The following is a 13,554-nucleotide window of genomic DNA, read 5'->3' on the forward strand; positions in this document are numbered from 1 at the left end:
ATGAACCTGCACTCCCAGGTCTCTTTGTTCAGCAACACTCCCTAGGACCTTCCCACTAAGTGTTTTAGTCCTGCTTTGATTTGCTTTCCCAAAATGCAGCACCTTGCATTTATCTAAATTAAACTCCATCTGCCACTCCTCAGCCAATTGGCCCATCTGATCTAGATCTTGTTGTAATCTGAAGTAACCACTGTCCAATACACCTCCAATTTTGGTGTCGTCTGCAAACTTACTAACTAAACCTCCTATGTTCACATCCAAATCATTTATATAAATGACGAAAAGTAGTGGACCCAGCACCAATCCCTGAGGCACACGAGGTCTCCAGTCTGCAAAGCAACCCTCCACCACCCTCTGTCTTCTATCTTCGAGCCAGTTCTGTATCCAACTGGCTAGTTCTCCCCGTATCCCATGAGATCTAACGTTGCTAATCAGTCTCCCATAGGGAACCTTGTCAAATGACTTACTGAAGTCCATATAGAACACATCTATAGCTCTGCCTTCATCAATCCTCTTGTTACTCTTTCAAAAAACTCAAATCAAGTTCCTGAGACATGATTTCCCACACACAAAGCCATGTTGACTATCACTAATCAGTCCTTGCCTTTTCAAATACATGTAAGTCCTGTCTCTCAGGATTCCCTCCAACAACTTGCCCACCGCAAGTGTCAGCCTCACTGGTCTATAGTTCCCTGGTTTGTCCTTACCACCTTTCTTAAACAGTGGCACCATGTTAGCCAACCTCCAGTCTTCTGGCACCTCACCTGTGACTATCAATGGTACAAGTATCTCAGCAAGGCCCCAGCAATCACTTCTCTAGCTTCCCATAGAGTTTGAAGGTACACCTGATCAGGTCCTGGAAAGTTATCCACTTTTATGCATTCAAGACATCCAACACCTCCTCCTTTGTAATATGGACATTTTTCAAGGTGTCACCATCTATTTCCTCACATTCTGTAGCTTTCATAGCCTTCTCCACAGTAAACACTGATGCAAGATACTCATTTAGTATCTGCCCCAAATCCTGGGGCTCCACACAAAGGCTGCCTTGCTGCTCTTTGAGGGGCCTTATTCTCTCCCTAGTTAACTTTTTGTCCTTTGTGTATTTATAAAAACCCTCTGGATTCTCCTTAACCCTATTTGCCAAAACTATCTCATGTCCCCTTTTTGCCCTCCTCATTTCCCTCTTAAGTATACTCCTACTGCCTTTATACTCTAAGGATTCATTCGATTTCAATAGTCTTTGGAGGACATAGGATTTCAACCAATTAGTGATTCCAGGTTTTCAGAAGGCTGGATTAATATCACTGCATAGAGTTTAATAATAGCCTATTGAGTGAATGTTTTTCATCTTAGTTTTAGATCTTGGGCTCAGTTTCGACATTCTCACAAATATAGTAGTTGTGGTTGTTCTCATAAGTTTTTGAGTGCCTCACATTGAGGAATTATATCTTTGCCATCCAGGACCCAAATAAATTATACTGTAATAAGTGATGTAATCATTGCACCCCTTTACAATCCAAATTACACATTACTGGGGTTCATAAGTGTGGAGTAAAATATGATTTTTGACTTCTACCTGCAACAGTTCAAAGGTTAGCTGTTGTCCGAAGTCTGAACTATACCTGGATTTTGGCCTAATTTGAATGCATATTTGTTTGACCATCTGAGAAGACATAATGAACAGTCTTATGCCTTTTGTTAATGACAAGAATTGGGATAAGACTAAAGATCCTAAATGTACCAGTTTCATTTACATGGTAGGCTAGCTGTAATACAATATTTATTGCATTTGGCCATCCCAATGTAATTCATCCCCAAATCACTTTGTTTTGTACAGCAATAAATCTAACTCAATCTCAAAATCATTTACATTGCATGTAAAATCTAGCAAAAATCCCAGAACAGGATAATCTCATTCACAAGCTGATGGGTCTGCTTCTGGAGAGAAGAGACAATTAAACTATATCAATAATATCAAGGTCAGCATCACGCCAAACATTCTCAGATCTGAGTTAGCAACAGGGCAGAAGGAAAGCAATTTTTTTTTGTATGGAAGGCACTCAGGGCACCAGAATTCACCAATGCTGTTTTTTAAAAAAATTTTTACTCACAAGCTCAAAAGATTAAATATAAGCTGAAAAAACTGCAGATGCTGTAAATCTAAACCAAAAATAGATAGTTCTGGAAAAGCTCAGCAGATCTGGCAGCATCTATTGAAGGGAAATCAGAGTTAACATTTTGGCTCGAGTGACCTTTCCTCAGAACTGAGGGTCACTCGACCCAAAATGTTAATTCTTATTTATCACTACAGATCTACGAGACCTGCTAAGCTTTTCCAGCAATTTCTATTGTTGCTGAACAGATTAATATGTAAGATTGGTAGTTCTCTTATAGAATATCCTTAGTTCACAATTTGCAGCAAGTATAAATGAAGTGATGAGATTGTTCACAAAGTCATTTTAAACCTTTCCAGCATAATCTACCCTTTGTTGCCTGTTACATTAGGTTATGGAGTGGGTGGTTTGCAACAAACAAATGGACCTGTACCATTTTGATCGAGCATTATGCTTGTTAAGAGTAATACAAGGTGAGGTACATGCAAGTGTAACATTGACTGATTGTTTCGCCTTTCTGTGTTATGTTTACAGATTTGGAGAAAATAATTTCACAAAAACAGCACAAGCTGGGTGGCAAAACTCTGGATGTGCAATTATATGACAAAAAGAAAGAAGATGATAAATATGAGCCCCGAACTTTTCTTCTGAAAGGTTTTGATGTTAATTCGAGAGTAGATCATATTTCACTGTACGTTGACAGCCTGAGCAATAACACACGGCATCAGATTGAACCTTTGCAGGATGGTGAAAATGTAATGATCATATTTGAGACTGATATAGGTTAGTATTCTTACATTTTATGAATTTTTTACAATTTTTCTTCAGTTAAAAGTGATTCATTTATTTGCATTTTGGAAATGAAGCCAGTGTGATTGATACAAGGGACTGAATGAAATGATTTCACTGAAGTCTGTGTTGCAAATTGTGAAGAATGTGACTTTGTGCTGTAATATAGAACTTTGCCTTATGTTGCTTTATCAGACGCCAACTCCTTTCTGAAGAATTGTGGTCAGAAGCCATTTGAAAACCATTGTATCACTGTCCAACGTCTGGCCAAGACGAATTCGGTGCAGATAGAAGGAGTTCAGCCCAGTTTGAGTGATGATTACCTGGACTTGTACTTTTCAAATACAAATCGCAGCGGTGGTGGGGATATCACAGAAATCATTGTTCAAAGACATGCAAAGAAAGTCATTATTCGTTATCAAGATCATGAGGGTAACAGTATTTCAACATTTAAAAATTTGTATTTTATAATTCAAATGTTACATTTTTGTCTTTTCCATTGCATTGTTTCTAAGTTTAAGTTTCATAATAACTTTTAATAGCTCTGATTTTAAAACAACTTGCTAGTAGGTTGGCTAAGGGAATAATCACAACTGGAAAAATTGATTTACTGTCCCTTTCCCATCAAAATTTCAATTCTGGCATTGATTCAGATTTCCAACTCAGTGGCAGACCCACAACGGCAGCTTAATGAAATTGCTTTCACAAACTTATGACCATGTCTGGAATCAAAGCAAAATGCTATGGTTGCTGTAAATCTGAAATAAAAACAGAAGGTGCTGAAAGTATGAAGCAGATCTGAAAGCATTTGTAGAGAGGGGAACAGACCTAACCATTTTAGTTTATGAATCACCTTCAGCGTGAGAGTGAGTTGTCAGTCTATAAAAGACTAAGTAAGTAGTATATTTATTAGTGCAATTTACTTTGTTTCAATTGTATTTTTGCAGTGGTAAGAAGAGTTATCGAGAGGGAACATTGCCTAAAGGGTATTCAGCTATCTGTTAACCGTTATTACCATGATCAGCAATTATCATTGTGTGTAAGTAATGATCCAAAATTCAAACTGCCTGAACGATGTAGCATTTGCATCAATCCCATTCTTCTCAACTACATTGAAAAGACTCGCTGCTATAACCAAGAGTTAGAAGAAATTGCAAAGAGTGTTTATTGTAACATTACCTTTGCCAACTCTGCAAATGCAAATGAAATGATTCTGAAGCCATCTTTTGATGCAAATATATTGTTGTACTACCGAATTGCTAAGGACTGGAAGAAGCAGGCAGAAGAGGCAATTCGGACATTCATTGGGCAATTTGACTTCAGAGACTTTCCAACAGATAAAGAATTGTGGGAAAAGGTGAAGAACAGAAGTAGGGGACTGAAAGCACCTGGCCTTGATGTTTGTTATTTTTCTGCAGAAAACAAGGTCGTCCTTGTTGGCAAAAAAAATAACACCTTGGAAGCTTCCAAAATCCTAGAGGGAATATTGGAAAAGGCAAGGAAAGAATTAGCTATCGTAAGGAATACTGTTGAAGAGCAGATATTATTGCAATGCCTTGAGGAGTTGGAGTTCGTGCAAAGCCATGTCAAAGCCATTGTTTCCTCTGTGGAAATATCCACCTGCAAAACTCCCCCTGCCTTAAAACTGAAAGGGCTGAAGGAAGATGTTTGCCAAGCTCTCAAAATCATCAGCCAATTTCAGTCGCAATTAGAAAGGAAGCCTCTCCATCAGTCTTCATGCATGATGGATTTTATCAAGTCGTTAGACCTCAAGGAATTTGTGCAAACTCACTTCATTCAAAATGGCATAAAGGCAACATTGGTGCACGGACAATCTGTTGAGCTCTTGGCTGTCAAGGCAGATGTAAGTAAAGGGGAAGATAAAATAAAGCAACTTTTCCAGGAAATTAGGATTGACTTGACTCCACAACAAGTCAAAGTCACTGAAGGCGACAAGTGGAAAAGATTCCTCAATGACTTGGAAGTTGACATGAAGTCAAACAATCTAGACAGCAGAATCAGAGAGGAGAAAAATAAGGGTGCCATATTAATTGCAGGATATTCAAACATTGTTGCTGATGTTGCAAAAATGATAAAGAATTACCTGGACAATAAGAAGGTGATTACACAACTCATATCTGCCACGGTAATGCAGGTGGACTATATGGAAAATTGCTTCACACTTTCAGAACTACCTGAAATGCAAAGCAAAGGCATCATTATATCATATATCAGAAAGCCTTCTCCAGGTTTGAAAATATGTGGTGCAGCAGAGCATATGAATGAGGCAGTTTCTGCTATTAAAGATAACTTATCACAGATTCAGTCAACAACTTATACTTACAGCAAGCCAGGAGAGGCCAGAGCTCTGTCTAAACATAAAGACATCCTAAAGGTCAAAGCCAAAGGTCATGACTGCATGTTGTTAATTAAAACCAATGAGGAGTACCAGAGTTTGACAAGTCACCCACAGCCTGTAAGTCGACACGATAAAATTACTTCAATTTATTTATTTGGTAAACAATTATACTAATGTAAAAATCAGATGAAGATTTGTGTCTTGAATATTGTTGAGTAGAATTTATAACAAGACCCCAAACATTTATAGAGTGAAGGCAGATGGCACAACATTTTTTGAATCAGAATGTGGATATACTAACTAGAGAAGATGCAAAACTTGACCTACTATTGGGAAATAAGGTAAGGCAGGTGACTAAGGTGTTAGTGGGGGAGCACTTTGGGGCCAGTTATCATAATTTGATTAGTTTTAAAATAGTGAGGGAAAAAGATAGACCAGATATAAAAGTTGAAGCCCTAAATTGGAGAAATTTTGACAGTATTAGGCAAGAACTTTCAAAAGCTGATTGGGGGCAGATGTTCGCAGGTAAAGGGACGGTTGGAAAATGGGAAGCCTTCAGAAATGAGATAACAAGAATCCAGAGAAAGTATATTCCTGTTAGGGTGAAAGGAAAAGCTGGTAGGTATAGGGAATTCGGGATGACTAAAGAAATTGAGGGTTTGGTTAAGAAAAAGAAGGAAGCATGTGTAAGGTATAGACAGGGTAGATCGAGTGAGTCCTTAGAAGAGTATAAAGGAAGTAGGAGTATACTTAAGAGGGAAATCAGGAGGGAAAAAAGGGAACATGAGATAGCTTTGGCAAATAGAATTAAGGAGAATCCAAAGAATCTTTACAAATACATTAAGGACAAAAGGGTAACTAGGGAGAGAATAGGGCCCCTCAAAGATCAGCAAGACAGCCTTTGTGTGGAGCCGCAGAAAATGGGGGAGATACTAAATGATATCTTGCATCAGTATTTACTGTGAAAAAGGATATGGAAGATACAGACTGTAGGGAAATAGATGGTGACATCTTGCAAAATGTCCATATTACAGAGGAGGAAGTGCTGGATGTCTTGAAATGGTTAAAAGTGGATAAATCCACAGGACCTGATCAGGTGTAGGAGAATGTGAGGACTGCAGATGCTGGAGATCAGAGCTTAAAAATGTGTTGCTGGAAAAGCGCAGCAGGCAGCATCCAAGGAGCAGGAGAATCGACGTTTCGGGTATAAGCCCTTCTCCTGAAATCCTGGAAAGGCATGAACTGATTAGGGATACTCAACATGGTTTTGTGCGTGGGAAATCATGTCTCACAAACTTGATTGAGTTTTTTAAAGAAGTAACAAAGAGGATTGATGTGGGCAGGCGCTAGATGGGATCTATATGGACTTCAGTAAGGTGTTCGACATGGTTCCCCAGGGGAGACTGATTAGCAAGGTTAGATCTCATGGAATACAAGAAGAACTAGCCATTTGAATACAGAACTGGCACAAAGGTAGAAGACAGAGGGTGGTGGTGGAGGGTTATTCTTCAGATTGGAGGCCTGTGACCAGTGGAGTGCCACAAGGATCGGTGCTGGGTTCTCTACGTTTTGTCATTTACATAAATGATTTGGATGCGAGCATAAGAGGTACAGTTAGTGAGTTTGCAGATGACACCAAAATTGGAGGTGTAGCGGACATCAAAGAGGGTTACCTCAGATTACAACAGGATCTTGATCAGATGGGCCAATGGGCTGAGAAGTGGCAGATGGAGTTTAATTCAGATAAATGTGAGATGCTGCATTCTGGGAAAGCAAACCTTAGCAGGACTTATACACTAATGGTAAGGTCCTAGGGCATGTTGCTGAACAAAGAGACCTTGGAGTGCAGGTTCATAGCTCCTTGAAAGTAGAGTCACAGGTAGAAGGGATAGTGAAGAAGGCATTTGGTATGTTTTCCTTTACTGGTCAGAGTACTGAGTACAGGAGTTGGGAGGTCATGTTGCGGCTGTACAGGACATTGGTTAGGCCACTGTTAGAATATTGCGTGCAGTTCTGGACTCCTTCCTATCAGAAAGATGTTATGCAACTTGAAAGGGTTCAGAAAAGATTTACGAGGATGTTGCCAGGGTTGGAGGATTTAAGCTATAGGGAGAGGCTGAACAGGCTGGAGCTGTTTTCCCTGGAGCGTCAGAGGCTGAGGGGTGACCATATAGAGGTTTACAAAATTATGAGGGGCTTGGATAGAGTAAATAGACAAAGTCTTTTCCCTGGGTCGGGGAGTCCAGAAATAGAGGGCATAGGTTTAGGGTGAGAGGGGAATGGTATAAAAGAGACCTACAAGCCAAATTTTTCACACAGAGGGTGGTACATGTATGGAATGAGCTGCCAGAGGAAGTGGTGGAGGCTGGTACAATTGCAACATTTAAGAGGCATTTGGATGGGTATATGAATAGGAAGAGTTTGAAGGGATATGGGTCGGATGCTGGCAGGTGGGACTAGATTGGGTTGGGATATCTGATCGGCATGGACAGGTTGGACGGAAAGGTTTGTTTCCATGCTGTACATCTCTATGACTCTATGACTCTATGGTGGAGGGTTGTTTTTCAGATTGGAGGCCTGTGACCAGTGGAGTGCCACAAGGATCGGTGCTAGGTCCACTACATTTCGTCATTTATATAAATGATTTGGATGTGAGCTTAAGAGGTATAGTTAGCAAGTTTGCAGATGACACCAAAATTGGAGGTGAAGTGGACAGTGAGGAAGGTTACCTCATCTTGATCAGATGGGCCAGTGGGCTGAGGAGTGGCAGATGCAGTTTAATTGAGATAAATGCAAGGTGCTGAATTTGGAAAAAGCAAATCTTAGCAGGACTTACATATTTAATGGTAAGGTCCTTGGGAGTGTTGCTGAACAAAGAGACCTTGGACTGCAGGTTCATAGCTCCTTGAAAGTAGAGTCACAGGTAAATAGGGTAGTGAAGAAGGCATTTGGTATGCTTTCTTTTATTGGTCAGAGTACTGAGCACAGGAGTTGGGAGGTCATGTTACAGCTGGACAGGACATTGGTTAAGCCACTTTTAGAATATTGTGTGCAATTCTGGTCTTCTTCCTATCCGAAGGATATTGTGAAACTTGAAAGGATTCAGAAAAGATTTACAAGGATGTTGCCAGGATTGGAGGATTTGAGCTACAAGGAGAGGCTGAACAGGTTTGAGTTATTTTTCCTGGAACATCAGAGGCTGAGGAGTGACCTTATAGAGGTTTATAAAATCATGAGGGGCATAGATAGGGTAAATAGACAAGGTCTTTTCCTTGGTGTGGGTGAGTCCAGAACTAGAGGGCATAGGTTTAGGCTGAGAGGGGAAAGATATAAAAGAGACCTAAGGGGCAATTTTTTCACCCCGAGGATGGTGCATGTGTGGAATGGGTTGCCAGAGGAAATGGTGAAGGCTAGTACAATTGCAACATTTTAAAGGCATTTGGTTGGGTATATGAATAGGAAGGGTTTGGAGGGATATGGGCTGGGTTCTACTAGATTAGGTTGGGATATCTGGTCGGCATAAACAAGTTGGACAGAAGGGTCTGTTTCCATGCTGACCATCTGTATGATTATGACTCTAGTAAGTATAGTGCCAGTGAGGCTTAAAATGGCTAAAAAAAACTCAAAAAGGGCTTAAAAAGGGCTCATTATACTTGTAATTCTGTTTTTTCATCGTATGTGAGCACTTGCTGTTATGTGCCGCTTTATAGTAGTTTCAATGCCTTCCAACATTTTACTGATGAAGCTGTAATCCATCGGATTAGATTTGTCCTGATATTTCTGCAGAGGACATAACACAATTTTCCATACCAAAGCATGAATCTTCAGGCTAATGTTAAATTAGATCCAAGCCAGATGCCGAAGTAAGAATCAGTTTACAGATTTTACGTTTGACATAAGATTTATTCACAAAATATGTGTGTAAGGCCCAGTCTCTTAAATAGACCCTCCACTTCCTATCTAAATGTACACAACAATTTTATATCTTCTAATTGACCTGTTCAGAAACTTTACTACACACCTCTGGAGTAGGTGGGACCTGAACTTGATTCTCCTGGCTTAGAGGGAGAGACACTACTACTGCACCACTAGAATCTTTCTAATGCATTCAATAATGATTAATCAATCAATACCCTTCCCTTGTTTACCCTTAACTGCAACTGTACCATTTATTTGACACCATATCCAGTGTTTAATCAGCTGCTTACTTATGTGAATTAAGTTGAATTGACCAAAAACTGACATATTATTAAAAATCCTGAGGAACGTGTTGAACCAGTTGCAGGAATAATGCATTGTTGTTAACGTACCGACACTTATCTGCTCTTTAACAATTGTTTATTTCATGCTTAGATCATTGCACAACAGAAACAAACCCACATTACACCAACATTACCTCCCAAAGGTAAGATGTCATTTGTGTAACTTTTAAGCAGGACAGTATAATTGACAAATTTTACAAAATACAAGCAAAATTTCAATAGTTTCTAGAAATGCTTCTGTTGAAATAATTCTCATGGCAGTTTATGAGCTATGTCAATCTTTGGCATAGCTTGACCGAATGACTTGTTGGAAGTTTTCGGGATCTGACACACCTTTATTGTAATAGCAGTTCCAGTCCTACAAAGTACAATCGATATAGTTTGAGGTAGTTTCAAGATTCTTCAGGCAGACGAAGACCATGAATGTGTTATTCTCCCCCATTGAGTCTGTTGAGTTGATATCAACTTGGCCAGTAGAAGATGCTGGACAATTAACTGTATTCGTGACAGGTTGGAATAGTTTTAGAGTCAGGGCTCGGTCCATGTTGTGATCTGAGGTCAGAGTTTGCAAGCCCCAGGGAAGTCCTTTGGCTTTGAGCTGATATACAATCAGGAGGTCTAATTGATCTGTGAATCGTAGGGAAATGGGATAAAGGATATGGGTCTGATATCTGGAGTCATGACAGGGTGCAGCGGAACCATGCCCGCTGTGAATGTAGATGTTTATCCTTTGTCCAGTCAGTCGACAAAAAGAAAGAGGAATTGATTGCCCGATCCAGCTGATACTGACTGCACGGCATTAATTTCCACTCGTGCGGTTGAAAACTGCAGTTGGGGTCCTCATATACTGCGTCTTAAAAGAGCCCACCACCAAGCTGAAGGAGCTTCCTGCATCATTCAGCAGTAGACCCTGAAAATTATTGCCAGTGACAAGACAGATGGGGAGGTGGGTACTTTCAACTATTTTGAAGGCTAATTTTTCTGGGTAGGAGGCCTCAAAATTTCTGCTTAAATTTTTACACTTTTCTTAACACCACAAATAATGAAATCCCTGTCCACAAGTTACAACATTTTATTAAATATTTTGCTTTGTTCCTTTCAACACTCCCCTCATTGCATAGTCAGGGAAATGTACATTTGAGCCCTATCTGTACCCTTTGTAACAAATTTCCCAAAAGCGGACGTAAATGAGTTAAAGTGAATTGATTGAACGTGGTTAATGTGCAAATGCAGATAATAAACAGGAAGGAATGCAAGATAAAGAAACAATAACAGCAACCACCTTAACAGAACTACAGAAATCAGTAGAATATGTGGTGGAAGTGGGAGCAAGTCTATGTAATGTATCAAGCTGTCATCCTTACACAGAAGCTAATAAGTGAGGGCTGTAACCTTAAAATATGTAAAAACAATAAAAATTGCAAATAAAATAAAGAAACATAATTCATTATCATTTAAGATTTCACAAGCAAAGTGTTTAGTGTTTAATAACACTAGATTCTTTTAATTCAGAGTAATGATGTTTTGATCTCTCTGCAGCATCTACATCTACAGCAATACAAATAAGTGGGATAACAATTACTCTAAAAAAGGGTGATATCACTCAGGAAAGTACAGATGCAATAGTAAATTCTACCAACAGCACTTTAGACTTAAATTCTGGTAAGTTCCAGTGGTCATTTATCTGAATAGATACTGATAAAAATAAACTTTCGACGACATGTGGTCATCTGAACTGTGTGGAAACAGTGCATTTAAAATCAACCATATACTTTTAGCATATTTCATGCAAGTTTCACTTTTAAACCATTCTCCTTTGCAGACAGAATGGGAACTGACTCAGAACTGATGGGGTCATTCATTAATAGTAGTTTAGGCTTCTATGACATTATCAAGGTGCAACTACTATTTTAACCTAAATGAAGAAATTATTGTGGATAAATATTTAGATCTAAAGGAATTGCCAAAAAAAGAAGTTGTTTTTATTTTTATTGACTTCTCTTTTGGGCTTGAAGAAGAGCAAAAATACTCCTCTGAATTCCACAAATAATATTCAAGTGCTGACTTAGTCTCCTCTTCAATCCCCTGAGGATAGCAAGGTGGCTCAGCAGTTAGCAGTGCTGCCTCCCCACTACCAGGAACCCCAATTCAATTCCATCTTTGGGCAACTATCTGTGTGAAGTTTGTACATTCTCCCCATGTCTATGTGGGTTTCCTCCGGGTGCTCAGGTTTCCTTCCACAGTCCAAAGATGTACAGATTAGGAGAATTGGCCATGCTAAGTTGCCCTGAGAGTCTATGTATGTGCAGGCTAGGTGGATTAGTCATGGAAAATGCAGGGTTGCAAGGCTATGGGAGTGGGGACACTCTTCGGAGGGTTGGTGATGACTGGATGGGCTGAATGGCCTGCTTCCACATTGTTGGGATTCTGTGAAGGAAAATCAGTTTTGGAGAAGGATGAATGATTGGTTCACCACTGACGAATTTGCATCATCAATCAATTCTAAAGTTACCCAAAAATATCAAAGGGTGACCTGATGATGCTGGTTTTGTCAAGTGAAAAAGGCCCTATTTTCTTCTTAACATTGTTTTTATCTTGCTTACAGGTGTGTCCGGTGCGATACTACAAGCTGCAGGCAGTTGTGTACAAGAAGAATGCAAGGCCCTAGGTATTGGTCATCTCAGTCAGGGCTATGATTATCTCAGATATGTGCTTTGGAAGAAAAGTGGCTACCATAGTGTAAGAATTGAGTAATAAGCCCTCACATTGAATCTGTCTTCAGGCGTTATCAATCAGAAGAAAAAAGACATCAAGAAGGGGGCAAAAGATTAAAAGGGCATCTTAAAATTCTCAGTTTATGAGAAAAGATTGAAGGAGATTAGAGGATGGTGATGTTTTTATAATGCATCAGTTGGATCTATAGTATTGCAAAAATATCAACATTTGTTGTTATTGACTATTGAAAAGTAGATAGAGTATACTGAAATTTATTTACGAAATGACATTGAACAGCCAAGAGAGGGAAGCATTTATTTTATCTTAACAACCTGTTAGCACTTTAATTTACTGTCTAGTAATGGGTGGTCCTCCTGACTATCCCCTCACATTGACCAAGTGGTTTCTCTAACCTGTAATCGACTGAGATTAAGTCAGCTCTGTTTAAGGGCAAATATGGGTCCAAAGTTAATGGCAATCAATATCTCTGAGCCAAGGAGTGTAACTGTCTGAATATTTGCACCTTTACATTGGCCTCAATCTCCACCCACTTTTAAAGAACTATGTACCTGCACCCCTTTTCTCTGTTCAAGAACATACCCCAGCACATTATCTTTCACTTTGTAAGTCCTGCTCTGATTTGTCTTAGCAAATGCAACAACATGCATTTATCAAACTTAAATGCCTTCCGTCATTCCTTGGCCTACTGGCCCAGTTGATCAAGATTCCATTGTAATCTTAGATAACCTTCGTTATTGTTGACTACATCACCAATTTTGGTATCATCTACAAACTTACTAACCATGCCTCCTATATTCTCATCCAAATCATTTGCATAAATGATGAACAACAATAGACCTAGCAATAATCCTTATGGCACACCACTGGTCACAGGCTTCCAGTCTGAACAACAACTCTGTACCACCATCCCCTGTCTCCTATCATCAAGCCAATTTTCTATCCAATTGGATAGCTTCCCCTGGATTCCATGTGATCCAATTTTACTAACTAGTCAACCATGCGAAACTTGTTAAAGACCTTGCTAAATACTATGTAGACAACATCTACCACTCTGCCTTCATCTATCTTCTTGATCACCTATTCAAAAATAACTGAATCAAGTTTGTTAGAAATGATATCCCAAACACAAAGCCATGCTGACTATCCCTAATCAGTCCTTGCCTCTCCAATGGATGTAGATCCTGTCTCTCAAAAGTTTGTAGTCCCCTGGTTTCTCCTTGCAGCCTGTCTTAAATAATGATACAAGACTGGCCACCCTCCAGTCTTCTCCCCAGCATCTTACCTATGGCTG

At 39.5% G+C, this 13,554-nt stretch overlaps 1 protein-coding gene across 3 annotated transcripts in view; it reads left to right on the forward strand.

Moving 5' to 3' along the window:
- The window catches only part of LOC140482385 (protein mono-ADP-ribosyltransferase PARP14-like), a 79,893-nt gene that overhangs the window by 11,820 nt on the left and 54,519 nt on the right, over nt 1-13,554 (forward strand). For all 3 annotated transcript variants that reach the window (XM_072579789.1, XM_072579790.1, XM_072579791.1), the window contains exons 5-10: nt 2,652-2,900; nt 3,102-3,338; nt 3,854-5,382; nt 9,619-9,670; nt 11,067-11,189; nt 12,133-12,195. In XM_072579789.1, coding sequence (XP_072435890.1) covers nt 2,652-2,900; nt 3,102-3,338; nt 3,854-5,382; nt 9,619-9,670; nt 11,067-11,189; nt 12,133-12,195 — 2,253 coding nt within the window. The remainder of the gene's footprint in view (nt 1-2,651; nt 2,901-3,101; nt 3,339-3,853; nt 5,383-9,618; nt 9,671-11,066; nt 11,190-12,132; nt 12,196-13,554) is intronic.

The sequence above is a fragment of the Chiloscyllium punctatum genome, chromosome 10, assembly GCF_047496795.1.
Source record: "Chiloscyllium punctatum isolate Juve2018m chromosome 10, sChiPun1.3, whole genome shotgun sequence".
Lineage (NCBI taxonomy): Eukaryota > Metazoa > Chordata > Chondrichthyes > Orectolobiformes > Hemiscylliidae > Chiloscyllium > Chiloscyllium punctatum.